This window comes from Phocoena phocoena, chromosome 1, assembly GCF_963924675.1.
Source record: "Phocoena phocoena chromosome 1, mPhoPho1.1, whole genome shotgun sequence".
NCBI classification, from domain to species: Eukaryota; Metazoa; Chordata; class Mammalia; order Artiodactyla; family Phocoenidae; genus Phocoena; species Phocoena phocoena.
The window spans coordinates 10,292,545-10,311,924 of record NC_089219.1 but is presented as its reverse complement, the minus strand read 5'-3'; the positions used below and the strand labels follow the sequence as shown (position 1 = coordinate 10,311,924).

The following is a 19,380-nucleotide window of genomic DNA, read 5'->3' as shown; positions in this document are numbered from 1 at the left end:
TCTCTCCTCCTCCCGCCCGTGGGAATCTGGCTGTTTACCACCGTGTGCCTGAGAACAGGAGCGAGTGGGAGGACACATGGCATTTTTAAAAGGAATAGAGTGCTGTGTTTTGATTTATTTTAACCAAGAGGCAAGTTTTTAAAATTAAAACACAATAAAAGCAAGCATGAATGGTAAAAAGCAGTCTCAGCTGCTAGAACTGCACTTAAGTCACAGAAGTATTACACCAGATTGTAATGTGGTTTTAATGAACTCCATCTTAACATAAGAAGTAAGTTATGATCAGAAAATAATACCAGTGACACTGGGATACCACCCAAGATATAAAGGAAGTTTGAGAGAATTTCACCTTTTCATAGTAGGGTGCTTTGGGGAGCTTTTTTCATGGCTTCAAATCCAATTCATAACTGGCCCTATTAGAGAAACTGTACCACTTTGTGAGTCCTACGCCTGAAATAAGAGCTGTATGTACCCATCTCTACAACAGCCGAAGCACTGACCCTCCTGCACACCGGCCTACACCTTAAGCAACAGCTATTTCCTTTAAATATCGTGCAGGAAAAAGGAAGAGAAGCCATTGGGCAAGGACAGTGTTTTCTTCCAACTGTCCTCCCCCCTCGCTCTGGAGCTCTGAATTCCTCCGGCCCTGGAGCCTCGCTTACCTGAAGTCCTTCAGCTCCTGCTTGCCGCTGCTGTCCTCCCTCCTGTTCTCACTCGGGTCGGCAGCAGCTGTCAGCTGCAGGCTTCGGGTGATTGGCCCCCCACTTCGTTCTCTAGATTTTACACTGAACCTGTCTGTCCGTTTCTTACTGGCCAAGGCCGATTTGCTCTGTAAGACAGCTCTGCTTTTCTGTGCCCTCACGTGCAGGCTCCGAGACGTCTTGCCCGAGAGCTGAGCTGCATGATTCTTGGCTGCAGCCTTGGGCTTCTTGCTCTCGCTGTGAGTCATTTTGGCCATTCGTATCGGGCTTAAGTTCCTTAAGGAGGAGCTTGGTTTTTTGGACTTAACCGAAGCTGCAAATTTAACATTCTGCTTGGACCTGAAGGACGAGGAGGGCGGTGGGACCTGTGCAGGGCCCGAGCTGCGAGCTCTGGTCTTGCCCAAAGGCGCCTGCATGCTCTGCATTTTGATCTCTGCATCCGCTGTCCGTCTGCGGTGGCTGCTGCCGCTGTTTCTGTCACTACTTGCAGGTGATGGGTGTCCTCCCTTCTTGGATGAATGGGAAGCTTTTTTTTTGGAAGGAGAAAGAGGTTTCTTGGGACAGCTGAAAGCGGCGTGCTTGTTCAGGCTCCCGATGTACGTGAACTCTCTGTTGCAGTACGGGCAGATGTGCGAGGACGACTCAGGAGCATTTTTTAGGTCGGCTTTCTGCTTTGCAGACTTGTTTTTCTGAAGGATGGCTTTCTGGACAAGCTGGTTTTTTTTCTTCAACGCGTTTAACTTGAGCTTATTTGAGGACATTTTGCTGAGCTCGACGCTGAAGTTCAGTCTTTTGGGCTGTCCCATTCGTCTGAAGGCATTCTTCCCAGGGTTGTCCAAAACCACCACACCGTTTTGGGGCTGCACAGTCTGTTTCAGCGGGACTGGATTTTTCTTCGGCGTATACCTCTTCTTGTCGCTAGCGGAAGCACACGCCAGGATGTGTTTATGCAGCTCAGGCATGTTGTCCACACCTTTCCCACACTTGGTGCAGCGAATGGCGGTAGTAAACGTCTGTGGGATATTGTGTGTAGTGAAATTTGTGGCCGTCACACCAATGCCTAGGGGGTTGCGGTGATGGTACTGAAATGGGGGTGGTTTAAAGCTTGGGTAATGCTGATTGAGACCCAATCGAACATCTGGATCTTTCGTCTTTATTCCAGAAGCCATTATCTTTATGGTCGTGTAAAGCTCTTCTGAGGAATCGTTCAGCTCCTCTTCTTCTTTAGACGTTTCTAAAGGATCTTCCGGCAAACTCTGCATATGCTCTACGTGGGCCTTGCTGGGATCCGTGAAGTTCTGGGGCCTCAGGGTGCCACTTTCAAACTCATGGTGTGTGCACACCGTATCGGGGTGGAGATCTCGCTGGTGCTGCTGCAGATTGCACAAAAACGCAAATTCTTTTTTACAAACCGAACACACAAAGATATTCCCAACTCCATGAAGCAAAAAGCGATGTTCTGACAAATCGGTTTTAGCCTTAAAGAGCTGCACACAAAATTCACATTTGAAGGGCCATTCCTCAGCGTGAATGGATAAATGTTTGGTTAGATCTTTAATGGAAAGGAAAGGTGATTCACAGACGTTGCAGACAAAATTTTTGTTGAATGTCTCCTGAACGATATCCCGCACGGTGGCAGACTGGGATTCTTCCCTCGCTTTCGGACCTTCACTCTCTAATTCCTCCTGTTTAAAAGATATCATGGGGAGAGAGGCTTCCAGATTATCCCCAGAGGAAACCACCGACGATACTGCTGAGAGAGGAGGTGGCGAAGGAGAAGAGGAGGAGGACGAAGAAGAGAACGAAGGCGAAGCAGATGAGGAGGAAGACGAAGAGAGCGTCGGAGGCCCCGGTGAGGCAGCAGACGTGAGGGGCTCCACGGAAGGAATGGGAGATGGCGAGGGAGACACCGTTGGGGAAAGAATTGGAAGTGGGGACTGTGCGGTGGCGTTCGAGAGTGGAGAGGGACACGGATGAGGGGATGCCCCGGAAGAGGGGGCTGCAAGAGGTACAGTGGGAAGCAGCGGAGGGGGTGGGGTGGCAACAGTTAACACAGGAGGACAGGGCTGGGGGGAAGAGGGATTGGTTGGGGTCAAGAGAGGCGGCAGCTGCCCGGAAGAAAGGGAAGATGCCTGCAGGGCAGGTGACAAAGGAGGAGACTCGCCAGGAGGGGCAGGTAAGCTAGAGTCGGGACCAAGGTCAGGGTCCGGCTGAGGATCTAGGGGTTTACAAGGACTGGGGCTCCTGGTCACATCTGGAGCATTTTCTACAGGTAAGTCGACGCCATTGTATTCATTGAGAAGGACCTTCTGTAGCATGCAGGTGGTTGGCTTCTTTTTCTTTGCAGCGCTGCAGGCTGGCTGCACCGAATGGTTTTCTTTGAATTCCTTGCCTTCAGAGTCACTACTAGGCTTTCTATGCACACTGAGATCTAACACAGATTCCCACTGGACCGGAGCCTTGCCTGTACCCTCAGCCTTCTGTTTTACACCACTGGATAAATCCAGTGGCTGCTGGTTGCATACGTTGCTAAAAGTAGAACTAGCTGCCCACTCTTTAGATACTTTATATTCATCAAAGCCTGGAGGGCTCCCGGTTTCTCTCTCATCTCTCCCAGACAAACTCCATGCTGGTGAGTTGCTATGACTTTCTAATTTGGGCTTTTTGGAACTCAGAACTGCCTCAGTCCACATGGCTTTCCCATCGCCCGGCTTCCCAAAGTCTCGAAGGGCAGGACTGTGCTGTGGAGAGCTGGGGGGAGAGCTGGTCCGCCTCTTAAACCTGCTCGAGGTCACAGGGAGCATCGACGCAGGCGTGGACACACAGACAGGACCTAATTTAGGTATTTCAGTGGCTGAAATCCCTGCAGGAGGAGTCAGTTTATCCTGCGTTTGAAGAAGTTGTTTGAGCTTCGATGACAAATACACATTTTTCTCTTTGTGGAACGGAACGGCCTCTGTGGTTGATATGCTGAGAGGCAGGCTCAAGGAACACGAAGGTGCTACGGCATCGGACTCGGTCTCAGCTTTAATTCTGGGCAACACAGGAGGACTGGCAGTCCTCCGTTTCTTGGACTCACTGTTCGTGCTGCTGGAAGGCTCTTTAGGAAGATCATCTGTTATAGGGACCTGTGTGGTCTTTATATTTTGAGTTATTTCCACTGTAACCGGAGTGAGCAGACAGTTGATACCGTACAAGTCTGCCGAACTGGATTCCATCTCAATAACATCACAGTTACTAGTGCTGCAGCTGGTCTGAATTTTACCATCAATGTAGTAATTTAAATTTTCCGAGATATTGCTAGAAATATCCATGATGTACACGTCGTCTGCCTCCCCTTCCTCCTCTGGCTCTGTGCTGGGTACGTAGACACTCTGGGCGGGCAGGGCCTGCTCTGCCGGGGGCTGCTGCTCTTCGAGGAGACCCCCTTTTCGCCGCACACCTTTAGGAATCAGGTGACGCTCGTGGACCCTGCGCTGATGTCGCCTCATGTTAGTGTGAGTTCCAAAAACCTTTTTACAGTACTGGCACGGATGAAGCTCCTTAACTTCTCCGTTCCCTTCTACTACAGAAGAATTTACTGTGTCTTGGGAAGCCTTCTCTGAATTCAAGGTCAGAGAGTCTTGCCCAAGACTGGGAGGCTGCGCGTCATCCTTCGGAGGAGTGCCGTCCCCGGGCGCCTGGCCATCGGCCGGGGCTTCCGGTGGCCGGAGTGCCAGGCTGGGCTTCCGCTTCAGCCCCGCCTCGTGGCGCCGCTCGTGCCGCCGCCTGTTGATCTGCGTGCCGAACGCCTTCCCGCAGTACTTGCACTTGAAGGCGTGGTTTACCGTGGACATGTGGATGTGCATGTGCCGCTCCAGCCCCTGTTTGGTCGTGAACTTCCTCTCGCAGTGCTGACACGGGAACAGAAACGTTTCAAACACGTCACCATTGGCCTCTTCTTTAGCTTTGGGAATTCTGACGGCAGGTGCTACCTCCGGAGAGTCTTCAAGAGCGCCCATCGGAACAGTCCGTGGCTCTTCTAACAGATCCTCTGGGCTCTCGTCACACCGCATCTCCAGCTCTCCCGCGGCGCTCCCGCCTGGCACGCCAGCTGCCGCCGCCTCCTCCTCGTCCAGCTCCCCCTCCTCCCCCTCCTCCTCCTCTTCCTCCTCCGCGTCGTTCGCATCGCTACGCGCCGCGTCCAGCTCTGCGGCCGGTCCCACCTGGGGGTCCTGGGCAGGGGGCGGGAGGGCGGGCTCCAGAGGCACATCCTGACTCACCACCTCCTGAAGGGCAGCCGTCTGCTCGGCGGCGGACGCGGAAGGCTTCTCGTCTTCGTCTCTGGGGCCTGGAAAGCACAGGGAGGCAGAAGCATGGAAGTCAGGGCACACACCAGCCACTTGTGATCAGTTTCCATTATTCCCGTTATTTCTCTTATCCCCTAAATGTGTAAGGGAGGTCGTAACAACACACAGCTCTGCTTTCTCGGTTATAAAGCTGTACTGCATAAAATTCCATTTCACTCATTCAACAAATGTTTACAGAGCACCTGCTCTGTACCAGGCAGCTCTGTGGGCAGTGAGGATACAATGTGAACAATAAATGCCTGAAGGAGCTTAGGTTCTTTTGTGTTTCATCGCATACATATAAACAACATTTTTGTTTACAGAAACTGTAGTGCTTAAAACTGTGTCAGAGGGCTTCCCTGGTGGCGCAGTGGTTGAGAGTCCGCCTGCCGATGCAGGGGACACGGGTTCATGCCCCAGTCCGGGAAGATCCCACATGCCGCAGAGCGGCTGGGCCCGTGAGCCATGGCCGCTGAGCCTGCGTGTCCGGAGCCTGTGCTCCTCAACGGGAGAGGCCACAACAGTGAGAGGTCCGCGCACCACAAAAAAAAACTGTGTTGGAGTAGTTGATACTGAAATTCAAGATACTATGGTCATGAATTCCAATTTTTCATGATTCCGAGTGGAAACCAGAAAATTGCTAAACATATTACCAGGTTAGATTCTTAGTGGTCTGTCTTGAATGCAATGATTCTCTCTCCCTCCTCCTGACTAAAACTATATATTGAGAGCTAGAACATTTTCCAAAATCATGCGATCATCATTTTTCATGTAAAAGGAACTTCGGAGCTCACTTCTTCCAAGGCTGATTAAATTATGGAGGACTCAGGAGTACCTCAGAGAAGGAAAAAGAAATCTGAAGTCACTTCTGAGTCTCTATGCCCAGGAGGAATCCAGCCCAGCCCAACCTGAGGTTAATGGTGCACAGGTGGACTCGCTAGCAAGGTGACAGGCGAGCAGAGACCTAAAGGAAATGAGTCATGCAAATATCTGCGGGACGGAAGCCCTCTGGACAGAGGAAACAGTAAATGCATAAGCTCTGAGTCAAGAGCATGTTAGATGTAGTCAAGGAATGGCCAGGAAGTCGTAGAGGCCATAGGGCGAGTGGGGGGCGGTCCATACAGGGGAGAAAGGAGAGCAGGAGATGAGATCAGCTCATGCAGAGACTTGTAGGCTGTTGGCCTTTACTCTGAGTAAAACAGGGAGCTATCGGAAAGTTCTAACAGAGAAATATATGATCGACTGAAATACAAGAGAATCACTCCAGGTGCTACGAGGAAGACAGAAAACTGTAGGTGGACAAGGGTGGAGGCAACCCTACTATATGCTCCAGGAGAAGAGACAAGAGTGGCTTGGGGAGGTGGTAGGAAGTGGTCAGGCTCTGGATTATTTTGGAGATGAAGCTGACAAGATGTGCTTGTTGACTGACTACGGTGGGTGGTGGTGGAGGAGGAAGGGTCAAGGAGGATTCCACAGCAACTGCCGTTACCCTGCTCGCTAAACTGTATTAGACGGAGAGAAAAACAAGTCTGGTCTGTGTACGTTTCTGTGTGTTGGGGGGAAACTAGAGTTTACTCTGGATGTGCTGAAGTTTGAGGTACCTTACAAATATCCAAGTAAAGATATTAAGTAGTTATATATGACTCACGGTCCAAAAGAGGCTAAGACTAGAAATGGCACTTGGAGCACGGGTCTGGACGAGGTCACTTGGAGAGCGAATGCAGACAGAAGAGGGGGGATGGCTGTGTCCCCCAGATGACTCCAGTACCCAGGGTTCAGAGGAAAGGCCAGGGAGGTATCTGGAGAGCCAAGAGAGTGGCGGCCCTTAAACAAAGGAGGGAGTGATCAGCTGTGTCCAGAACTGCTAATGGGCTGGGTAAAATGGGAGTGAGAACTGAACATTCCATTTGCTACGGTGGAGCTGTGGTGATGGTGACAACAACAGTTTTGGTGGAGTAGTGGGGGCAGAGGCCTCAAGGAGTTCAGAAGAGAACAGAAGGAAGGAGAGACAGGGAGACTATAAGCAACTCTCTCAAGTTTAGCTGTAAAGGAAAAAGCAGAAAAATGGGGGGAGCGGCTAGAAGGAAACACAGGGACAGCAAGGGCCTCTGAGACAGGGGCTGGTACGGAGCGTTTAACGCTGATGGGGATGGTCCACGATGCCGCTTTCCCTACAGGACCACCTAACTCTCTGTGGAACTACACTCCTTTTACTGCAGATACCTCAAGAGTTAAGAATGGGTCTGTAGAAGAAGCAGAGCTACTCTGACTTCTCCTGGTTCTATTAACTGGCTCTCCCCCTATTCACTGTACAAGTATTTACTACACACCAGTACTAGGTGAATAAAGCCACCAAGATCCTTATCCTTACAGAGCTCCACTTTAACAGGAGCGAGGCAAGCAGGCAACATTACTACAATGAATTAATGGTCAAGCTTATGGAAGTACATGGTTAACAAGGTACAGGACAGAAGCACACGGGAGGAACATCCAGCGGCTTGGTTAACTGATCAGGGGAGGCTTGTCAGAGAAAGTACTAAGCAGGCAGAACGTGAAGGACAAGGATAGAAGAGGAAAATCAAGCGGGAGCAATCAAAACATGCAGCACACTGTAAATTAGTGTGGACTTAGCTGGAGGCAACAGGGAGCCATTAAGATATTTTAAAGCAGAAGAGTGCCATTTGGGAGATTTGGCTGCCGTGTGTAGTAAGGGGTTGGGAAGAGGCAGAAAACCAATACTGATGCAGTGGCATTAGAAGGGAGAGGTTGGCTACCTACACTGAGAGGTGGAAACGGAAAGAAGCAGAAGAGGCAGAAAAAAAAGCGGTCAGATCATGGAGGTACGCTACCAGAGTCCTGTAAACAAACTTGGTGACTGCCTGGATACAGGGGACAAGGAAGGGTTTTAAAAGCCAACCTTTTCACACTCTGCACATGCAAGGTATTAATGCAAGCTCAGTGATTCCGTCCTAGTCCTCCTGCGGTTTCCTAGGAATATCGGTCTTCCTTTTTCCCCATCTACCGCTACCATCCACTAGCAATTAAGGTTTCTGCCTCTAAACGGACACCAGCCTTCCTTCCTCCAGACATGTTTCTTAAATTGCATGAGGTTTCCTCAAACTGGGAAACCAGTCATTTGATGGTAGTAATGTATTTCAAATTAGGAGCTAACTCCCTTTCCAAAGACATTTTCAACAAAGACCCAGCACACTGCTAAAAAAAATCAAAATGAGACAACAGAAATGAAAATAACATCTCTAAGGCTCAAAAATTTCTTTATACAGTTCATTTTTATCCAAAATCCATGGCTTCTTTTAATGGAAGTATTTTTTCTATGACTGGTAAACAATCCCAGATTTAAAACTGCCCAAAGTAATATGAACCAAAATGTGCATGGCTCTATGAACCAAAGCGTGGCCACACTCGAGGTCTGGTGAGTTTTAAACATAAACGATGGTTTGGGAAACACAAGGAAGAGTCTGAACTGTTTGCTCAGTAATAGAGACTACTTTCTGAGGACCAAACAGAACGTGCAGGAGAAGCTGACAACCACAAGGTACGGAACCAATCAAATACTGACCAGCTGCACCACAAGCAGGCAAAATATTAAGTATCTTTTTTTCACAGGACCTGATGTTATATCAGGAAAAAATAACTGTCCTGAATTACTGAATGGGAGAGGGGACTGTTGGATTGTTAATTCTGCCACTAATAGTAGTAAGGTTCTTTAGTATTTTTGTTATTGTTCAAACAAACGTCTTAGGAAACCTGCCATTAGCAGGCAGAACTTTTTTTCATAGGGCTCTGGGAAATAAATTTGTCTATTCTTGCTTCGTAAGATGCCACAGAAAATTACAATCCTTTACGAATGTCATCCCCACAAACAGTGCTAATAAAATGATTATAAAAGGCATTCACAGTATTTTGCTGGGGTTTTTTTTTTTCTGCAAATGTTTTTTGAAAGAGTCTCAGCCTGTATTTTGAAAGCTGCCTGTTTGGGTCACTACGAACTCTTGAGCAAGCCCGGTCTGTTGCATGAATTTGCCACATAACAAATTAAGACACACACCACCCCCCTCACTTCTACTGTCAAGAGTCTCGACATGGTGTCTCGATGGCACCAGGCACAGGGCAATCTGCCTTCCCAAGTGACATTCAATCCCCGTCTCTGGGAATTCTTACATTGTGGAGGGCCTAGAATATGAATTCTCAGAAGGGGCTCTAAAGAAGAAAAATTTGTGGGGAGAAACATGAAGAGATAAAGTAGGAATTTAAATTCTAAGAAAAAAAACAGAAACTTTTCATTCTATATACTTTTCATTCTGATATATAAAATCAAAGGTGCTTGATATGTTTTAGTGAGCTTTTAATTAAAGTAAAAAACGTAAAGAAAAGTATAGCAAGGTGAGATGTCTACAGAGTAAATACACTGATGTGCTCATCCCAACCCAGCGATAGACTAGTATTGGCACCCCAGAGGCCCCTCCTGTCCCTGCCAGTAAATACAATCACACAGTATGTTTCATTTTATTTTAACCAGGGAATAACTTCATTTTTAACAAGGAAGGTCTTCAATGGTTTTTTGAAGGGGAGGTGAGACGTGTAAGGCTCAACTTGCCACATTAAATCCAGGCGACTTTTCTGCTGTTTAACCCTTTATGGTTATTGGATGATTCTCAGAGGGCGTTCCAAGGAGATACAAAGTCAAAGTAACTGGTGGCAATGTATACCCGAATCATACGGGTCCAAAACCCAAGCTTACCTTCCACAGAATCTCTCATATTTGCAGAGGTGGAATCTGGCTCACTTGTCTTCAGCTGTATGTCTTCAGTTTTGTTTGCTTTGTTTTTATTTTCTTGGGATTTTTTCTTCCCTGAAACACAATATTTATTCATATTTGTTTTGTTCGTTCAGTCACTCATTATTATCCTGAATTCTTGGGGACAATTACTAATTCAAACACAGCAAACTGTATATTTCTAGGCAATTATCACCTCAGATTCCTGAAGAAAGATGATGACTATGAATACTTTTGTTATGTCAAAGACAAGAAGCCCATAAATCCTATATTTTTGAGAATCTCGAGTAACAGTTCCCCTCCTAGCTATAATAGCTATCAAACTAATACGTAAAATACTGTAAAAAAGTTAACAACACTGATGTAACAGGAAAATTAGATAAGAGCACTAATTTCAACGCCACACAAATAATAGGAACTGGCAGAAGTCTAGATATTTGTGAGAAGCACATTAGAGAAAAATAACATGTTATAACTTGGGCCCTTTTAGTTAAGACATTATTCAGACTTGTCAAAGTAAAACAACAGAAGCAGAGATGTTGCTGAATGGCAAGGGATGCTCCCAGGCACCACAGCTCCAATATCAAGTGCAGAGTAACTCTGGATAATTCACTGTCAGCCCGCATGGCACTCTGAGGGTCCCAGGTCCAGCACAATTCAGCATTTCATTAACAACTCGCAGAACGAAGTCAGGAAACACTAACTGCATTCCAAGTGACAACACAGTTCAGAAGATAAGATTGAAATGCAACACGTATCTGATGAGCTGGAACAATGAACTAAAGTCACCGAGATATTCAACATGGAAAAACAATTCTCTGTGGAAGTACTAATACTGAAGGCTTGGAAGCTCAGTCTCTCTGGGATTTAGTCAGAATCTGTGACCTTGTTCCACTTTTTCCATTCTACGTTTCTTACTCCTGGTGGCTGTTGGTTTTCCGTTTCAGATTCAGAGTAAGTCCCTTTCCATCTCCCCAAACCTTCCTTCTCTTTCTGCAACGCTCTCCCCAGCCAGGCCCCAAATAGCTCTCAGAGCTGTCCTTTCTCTTTCAGAACAAGCCTCCTGACACCTTTATCTCTGGTCTAGTAAAACGACAAACTAGAAACCACTCAGAGCTTCTGGAAAACGGTAATTCTCCTTAACAGAGAATCACTAGAGAGGAGAATAATTAACTAAAATACAGACAACAGATGAAAATGAGGTCAGAGACACAAAATACCACCACTGCAAAGATGAGGATTAAAAACAGAAACATCAATTACAATACAAAGCAAATATTAACCCTAAAAAACATCCCCAGATTTTGATAAATACTTGAGATGCAAACAAGAAAAATAAAGTATAGAGTACTTAATAATCAGCCATTTAATATTTAATTTGTTAGTCTTAAAAAACAAATTCTAAAATACCATTTTAAATCCCTAACTCTTCAGCCTGTAAAAAAAAAAAAAAAAAGCTGTTTTTTTTGCAATTATATAAAACCTTCACTCAAATTCCTGATAACAACACACCAATCCGTTCACTTCTAAAGGCAGCTGAAGTGGAACCCAGGACACAAGCATATACTTCACTGGAACCACACACTGGTGGAAACAGAAGCTCAGAGTCTGCTTGGAGATGGCCCATTCAAGTCTCCAGGTGGAAGGGTTATAAACCAATCCCCTCTGCAAGGGGCAAGGACATGAATACACCTTTTCATATTGTAAGGAGTAACCTCCTCTTTCAAGTCTTTCTCCCTTTGTCAACTTAATAGCACTTAGCCTAAATCTGATGATGACAAAGGCTCTTGAAAACTACAGCTGTGTTTTAAGGGAATTGGATTCAACCAGTTTTCTTATCCTCATGATGATATATGCCCTTCCTTGTCTGTGATGCCCCGCCCACATCAGACTGCTGGTAGCAAACAATGCAAATATAAATGATTACCTAGCTATTAACATAATTGCTCTAGCAAGTGCAGTTCATGTCTGATGAGGTTCACAGAAAGGGCTCCTAGTGCCCACAGACACCTGATTCAAGTTATATTCAGACAGTTTTTTCCCTGGATCAAAACCCCCAAATTTTTATATCAGTACCACCTCATGTACCCCAAACAGGACAAACGAATGTGACCCTTTTCTTTTTTTTAACTAACCTCTTACTTTGTACTTTGTACAGGTATGAACTTTCGAAATAAGTAAAACTGGAGGTGTAAACCCTACCTCTTACACATAAACCTTACATACTTTTTTTTTTAAGTCACACTGTAAAACATAATAGAAAAACAGAAGTCAATTTGTTGTAATACAATCCCTTGCAAAAGCAATTCAAAAAATTTCCTGAAACCTATCAAGTGCTATATGAACCTGGTAGCAGGTTGTACAAAAAAAATAAACTGGCCTATATGTATAAATAGACTATTACATAAGTAAAATTTCTAGATTTACATAAAGCAAAGCACAACTTGAACAGTACCATTCATTAATATGTACTAAGAATGAAATCATATAACTAAAAGGTAAAAATGCTATTTTTAGTTTTACTCCCTGCATAAAAGAATATTAGAACACCTAGCTGATACCGAACGTCAAATGCCTTATTTTTAGACTCTCCAAATCTAAGCAGTGAGAAGCTGCACCACCCTCAGATCCCCCCACCCCCGTGCCACCCCTGGTATCCTCTTTAAACACCAGGACCAGGAAAGCCTGATCTGCCCTGGGAAGACACGCCACTTGCGAGACATGTGCATTCTACTCGGAGGACAAACAAGAGTACCCACCACAGGCTGCTACAAGCGTCCTGACCACAGCACGCCTGACATCTGGAGAGATCACTCGCTGCTGTGGGGCTGTCTGAAGCATCAGAGGACGCTCAGAAGCATCACTGACCTCCACCCACTAGATGCCAATAGCATGCCCCTCCTTCTACCTGTGACGAGCAAGTGTCTCCAGATGTGGCCTAAGTCTCACCCGAAAGGAGGGAGGGGTTGTCTCTGTACATTAAGAACCACTGGGCTAAACCAATACGGGGCTCCACAGTCTACATATTTATAAACATCTTTTAAGTATCTGAGTAACACTAATACACCAATTCTAAAAACTAAGAAATGGCACAATTAAATTTACCTCCTGAGTGCCTCTGGTGAACACTGACAGACTTAGTTTACGATGAAAATGAGTCTATCATGAATCTAATCATCACTCACTCATGGAATTGAGATTATCTGATACATAAAGTGGTTTTCTCAATCTTTATCAGAATCATCTAATACCTGAGCTACTTCCCATTACGAGTGTAGACTAGAGATGAAGGGGCTACTGAAATCACCTGTCCTACCTGCTATTTTTTCTGAGAGAAACTGAAGACCAGGGTCCCAAGGGGACTGACTGATCAATCTATGACAGAAGTCTGAACCCGGGTATCCTGACTCACACTTAGGTATGCCTAGTGTCACTCACAAAGCCAAATATTGTAATAACACCCGGTGGCACCTGCTATATTTCCTTAAATCAATACATTTTCCCCCCGATACTTGGTTTTTGTTCTATATGCAATCAAATTAAAAGAAAACAAAAACAAAAACAACTCATAACCAAAAACAACCTGTAAGGACTTTTACAAAGGGAGGGAGATGTGTTAGTTCCTGTCTGTGAGGCAGGAGGTGCCTGGAGAACTGGTCCGGCAGAGCCGCTGGGAGCCTGGTAAGTACACGTGTGCACTTACCCTCAGGTTCCTGAAGGGTCCTACACAGAGGCTCTGCCAGCTGCGTGCTCCAGATGGTCTAAACAAGAAAGATACAGGAATGAAACACAAGGCAAGTGGAATGCAGACGATGACAAAGAACATAATGAAGATCAGGACAAAACTTCATGTATATAAGGAAAAGAAACACACACATAAAGATGAAGAAAACTGAATGAAACAGAAGGAAAACAGCAGTTATCCACTGCAGCAAGGTTCTCCCCCCACCACCCTCCCCCAAATAATCATCTTTGGTTCTTAGTTGGGGATCGGATGTGGTATACTTACTCTCAGGCCTATCCCATGCCCATGTTGTAAAACGGATGCCCTTACCACTTAAGTGCCGTTCCGCTAGACGGCCCGAAAGTCCCAATCCATGCCTCTCATTTTACAGACCCCCAAGCACCACAGACATGAAGTCATCTGCCGGAGGTCACACAACTGAAGTATCTCTAGAGGAGTCAGAATTAAAACCCAACCACGACGATACCGAAAGTGCTCTACTACATTTAGTTCTTCAGAACAATAATGCATAATATAAACATTCTTTACAAAGCACTTTATATCCATTATTTCACTCGTTCTCAACGGCAAATGAAAGAAAAGTGATATAAAGACTTTCATTACATTTAAAGAAAAGGAATGATCAAGCTGGAATGGAGACTGTTTTCCAGTTCAATTTTATCTTATGCCAGAAGCAAGCTATCAGTCAACAGCACGGAACCCCAATCTGAGCAAATATGTTAAACAGTATCAATAAAATTGGATTTTCTAGAGAAACAGCTACCATATAGAGAAATCAGACGGCCACAGTGACTACATTTTAAAGACAACATGTGGCATTATGCTGCTGGTGCCTGCAATGCAAGGTGCAAAACCAAAATCGCCTAAAGCATCACATGAATAATTTAAGTTCTGGACTATTTTCTACTCTTCTGATGAGCTAGACAGACACCAGGAAATTCTAAAGAATAATGTTTCAGTTAAAAATGTTCAGGCATCAGAGAGAATGCAAAATTCTAGAAGGCCTGCTCAAGTTACATTAAAAATTCATCACAACAGTGAAGGCTCATGCATTTGGTGATTGAAATGAATTAAATTTAGAACCATATGTAACTCTACGTGCACTGCCTGCCTCCTCACTGGGGAGCTACCCCACTCTGAAGCTTAAAATCAGAATTCAGTATCAGTGCACGGAAGCAGGTCCAGCCCATCTTTGTCTGGGGAGCTTACCGTCTTACTCAGATGCAAAGATGATTCCAAACCAGGCAAGACCCACAATCACACCATGAAAGGTCATCAAGGAAATAGGCTGACCTGAACAGGGACCAACCCTGACCCCCCAGAGGATGGGTGTGCCTGCTGCCTCCAGTTCCTCACTCACTCAGCCCTTCATCCCTGCAACGGAACTTTCATCCTCTCTTCGCTACCGGAACTCCACTTTGTAATCACAAAACCCCTAATTTCTTTATCTGCCCCCAAGTCTCTCTTTGGCATTTGACAGTCTGATCAGTTTGATGGGCTTAACATCTTAAAATCCCTCTCCCGAGGCTTATGACATTACCATCTAGACTGTCCTCCTTCTGTGACCATTCTATGGCAAAAATCTTTCTCTTCTTTCTATCTTGAAATGAGAGGCTCCAAATCTGAAGACTGGACGCATGCTTTCACACAAGGTTGAAGAAAGGCTTCAACAAAGTATTCAGCTAAGCAGAGGATATAGATCTTAGAGATGACAACAGACATGGAATAATGGAATTAATGGGCTGTATTAAAAGGTAAGAGAGAGAAGAACCCTAAGATTTGAAGTAGAAAGAGCCTTGAAGATGGTTTAACCAAACACACTTCTCTGAGCTTTCTCTCATTTACAAGAACTGCCTAAAATCTCACAGCAAGTTTGTAGTAAAACTGGGACTTTTATTCCCATCCAACTCACCATTCTACCCACCATGTTCTAACAGCCTTGTTAGTGACACTTTGTGGGTTCCAATTTCACCCTTGAGAAGAATTAACAGTGCCATATGCATTTCAGGCAAGTCTGAGAAATTCATCATAAACATACAAAGTCATTACGCATCTTTTTCAATATCTGAAAGGCAAGGGAGTGGTTTTCACGACAGCAGGCCCAAAACAAGATGAAAAGCTTAACCGGGGAAAAAGCATAAAGTTCATGTTAGATGACTTCTTTATAGGATTAAAAAAAAAAAACCCACAAACAAACAAGATCTCTAGCAGATCAGGTAGTAAGGACGGGAAACCAACGGACAACAGCAAAACTGTTAGCTGAAAGAATGGCCAAAATGATGCTGTGTGAGCTCCTTGAGGGTGGTCAGAGTTAGACCTCAGCACTGTTTCACATCTGGCAGTGGTTTAACACTCTGCAGTGGGTGTGATGAGTAGAGAGAAAAGAAGCTGGAAACGGATATACAAAACCAGGTTTTCCACGAAGAATAACAGGTCATTTCAATAATCTTCATTTTTGTTGTTTTTTTTTTGGTTTTTGGGCTGTGCCACGCGGCACCTGGGATCTCAGTTCCCCGAGCAGGCATCGAACCTGTGCCCCCTGCAGTGGAAGCGCAGAGTCTGAACCACTGGATCACCAGGGGAGTCCTTTCAAGTATTCTTTAAAAAAAAAAAAGAAAAAGATACTGAGTTTACTACCCTGGAAGTCATCAGAAGGAAACCTGTGGCAGCAGGCCACACGTGAGAAACTGCAACCAGAAAGGCTTCCCTGTGTAAAGGTCGACAATGTCACCACACACGCAAGAACGTGTTTATCAGATGATCAGAAGTGGCCGTTACAACTGGCCAAGGTGAGACCAGTGGGTAAGCAAACCACTTGTGGCCTTAGCCCCATCAGTCCACCGTGTTTCAAAGAGAGAAATTTAAAGCAGTAAGATGCTGCGACAGCTGGTTTTTACGAAAGTGATACGCTACACATTTTCTACAGATTTTTTTCACACAGAAAATAACCTTGAAATGTACCTGGTAGTAAAAAAATTCTGTTATGCTGCTTGGGCAAAATTTCAAATCTTTTTCTGTAGTTAAACTCCTCACCAAGAGCTGTCTGCAATCCTGGAGGCAAATTATAAAAATAAAACCTCTCTGGTTTTAAGTTGCTCATGGTATTAAAACAGGACTCTAGGCTTTGCTTCAACAGAAACAATGGAACAAAGTTCTGGATTTTTCAGCGCTGCAGATCACAGTATAAATTCCTGGAATGCTTGCAGCCCGAGTGAGGGATGGGGGGGGGCGGGGGAGCAGGGCACAGTCTTTGCTGCTGTGGAGGCTCTGGCTCCCTGCCTCTTCCAAATGTCAGGCTGATGGAAGAACAGCGATCACATCTGAAGGGAGCTTTTAATTTCTTTTTTTAAAAAAGGCTTTTAGTGGCTTTGACTGGATAATTCCAAACACTAGAAATGGTTCCCCAAATAAACTTCAGTAAATTCAAATTAAGAAAGCTTCAAATTTCCTTACACTCTTGGGAACCTCAAAAAGTCTTGTGGCATAAACAAAATGTTAGAGACTAATTAAATACCTCTGAAACTTAAACAAGCTGCTAGCTTGTTCTGTTTTACAATCATTTTAATTTCTCAAGTTCTTCTCATGGATTTTCAGTAGCCTTTATTTTACAGGAAAAAAAAATGTATCTAAAGTCTGAAAACCTTACATATAAAAAGTGAATTGGCAACTGCAAAGTAAAGAACTTAATTCAAAGTTCAGGTGTCAGTCCCCTGTGGACAAACAAACCAGGCCTGGGAGCTGTGCGGGGAGGTGGTCTGTTACAAGTGCCTGCGACCCTAAAACACAGGGGACAGCCACACCCTCGAGAATTGGTCAGTCTCAGCAAAAGGAAAGTCTATTTTCTCCTCCCAAAGCCCATGATAAGTTTTACAATGCTATATCCTGATGAATTAATTACAAAACTTAGTTTAAAAATACTTTCAGGAAGTAAAATCTAGATATAAATCTGAGGCAACACAATTGCAACATGTAAAATTCATCCTTTACATTTGTATACAGAAATGCCCACAGGAACAATGGTCAAGCCATAACACCAATTAATAAAATCAGGCTAAAATTTACCCACAGATGTAAACCAAAAGGATCTGCATTAAGATGTTGGCAGGTGGCTCCTGGTGACAAGATTATTGATGAGGGTAGGATACCTGTTTCTCCATCTGTTTGTATTTTCTAATTTTTCTAGATGAACATTTGGTTACATGTGGCAAAAAATAAATGATTTTTTAAAAAGATACACCTACTACAAAAGCAAAATTAATGAGACAAGAGAAAACGTTTCTTTTGGCTGAGATTAACATATGCAATTTTACATCAGTACAGTTTGGAAAAGGCCTCAACTTTCCACTTTGCCTGCACAGCAAAAAGTATTGAAGTGGGGCTTCCCTGGTGGCGCAGTGGTTGAGAGTCCGCCTGCCGATGCAGGGGACACAGGTTCATGCCCCGGTCCGGGAAGATCCCACATGCCACGGAGCAGCTGGGCCCGTGAGCCATGGCCGCTGAGCCTGCGTGTCCGGAGCCTATGCTCCGAAACGGGAGAGGCCCGCGTACCACAAAAAAAAAAAAAAAAAAAAAAAGTCTTGAAGTGTTTCTCTTTTCCATCTCCTACCTGTACCCCGCAGCAGTGTCCAGAATGCACTCTCCCCAGGAACACCAAATCCACAACAGAGATACAGTGACATTTGGGGTTTAAAATACATTTGACCCTTGAACAGCACAGGGGGGTTCAGGACACCGACCCTCTACAAAGTTGAAAATTTCTGTATAATTTGTAGTCAGCCCCCCGTATACGCGGCTCCTCCCTAGCTGGGTTTCTGCATCCTCGGATTCAACCAACCTCAGGTCATTGAGTCCTGCACTATTCATTACTGAAAAACATCCGCATATAAGGGGAACCCTGTAGTTCAAACCCATGTTGTTCAGGGTCAACTGCATTCGTAACAGACATTATTAAACTGCCCTAACTGCTTAAGCATTCACATTACCACTGTGAGCCTTTTGGTATATACCCTTCAATTCTCTTTGCCACGCACCACATTACTTCAAACAAAAAACTGATTTGTCTCCTCCTTTTGAAAAGCCACACACCCCCTATTCTTTTTCTTGTTTCAATGTACTTGGTTACCATACCCATAATTATTTAAGTCAAAAATCTAACTTAAACAATCACCCTGAGTACCTCCCAGGTATAAGCTGAGGGTCAATGTCTTGGCAGTCAACTCTGATAACCATGAGTCTTGTTCACTAGCTTTTATTTTGCTTCTCCTAAAATGTAAAAATTTGGCAATGGCATTTGAATATGACACATTTTGGTAGAGGTTTAAGCAATTCATTTATAAACACAAAAGAATGTATAGCTACTACACTACCAAATCACTGGGGTCTACCATGAAATGAGACGCTTTTATTCCAGTGTAATTTTTAAGACTCTTCATCACTATCGCTAAATGAGCTCATTCCCTTCTGTTCAAGACCTCAACTGTCCTCCAGCCCCTTTCACGCCTGCAGATGCGCCTCTATCAGAGCGTATGAAATGACACATCTCTGCTCCCATCGGAAAAGAGGCTGGAGCTCTCCAGGGCTTAGGCATGTAGCCGGGGTAGCACAAATTCACCCCTCTGACAAACTCAAAGTGGGACTTCCCTGGTGGCGCAGTGGTTGAGAGTCCGCCTGCCGATGTGAGGTTGTCTTTCAGATTCAAGAAGCAGAGAAGGAACTAAAATGTATTGTATTCTCTTCACAAAGCAATTATTTTTAACATCACAAGTTACATATAAATTCAATTCCAGATTTTTTCTCTTACAGACCTCC

At 44.9% G+C, this 19,380-nt stretch overlaps 1 protein-coding gene across 1 annotated transcript in view; it reads right to left on the bottom strand.

Annotated features, from left to right (window-relative positions):
* Positions 1–19,380, bottom strand: part of PRDM2 (PR/SET domain 2) — an 81,988-nt gene that overhangs the window by 27,388 nt on the left and 35,220 nt on the right. Inside the window, exons 5-6 of the mRNA XM_065888659.1 lie at positions 9,792–9,902; positions 663–5,031 (exon numbers count right to left, since the gene is read on the bottom strand). Coding sequence (XP_065744731.1) covers positions 663–5,031; positions 9,792–9,902 — 4,480 coding nt within the window. The remainder of the gene's footprint in view (positions 1–662; positions 5,032–9,791; positions 9,903–19,380) is intronic.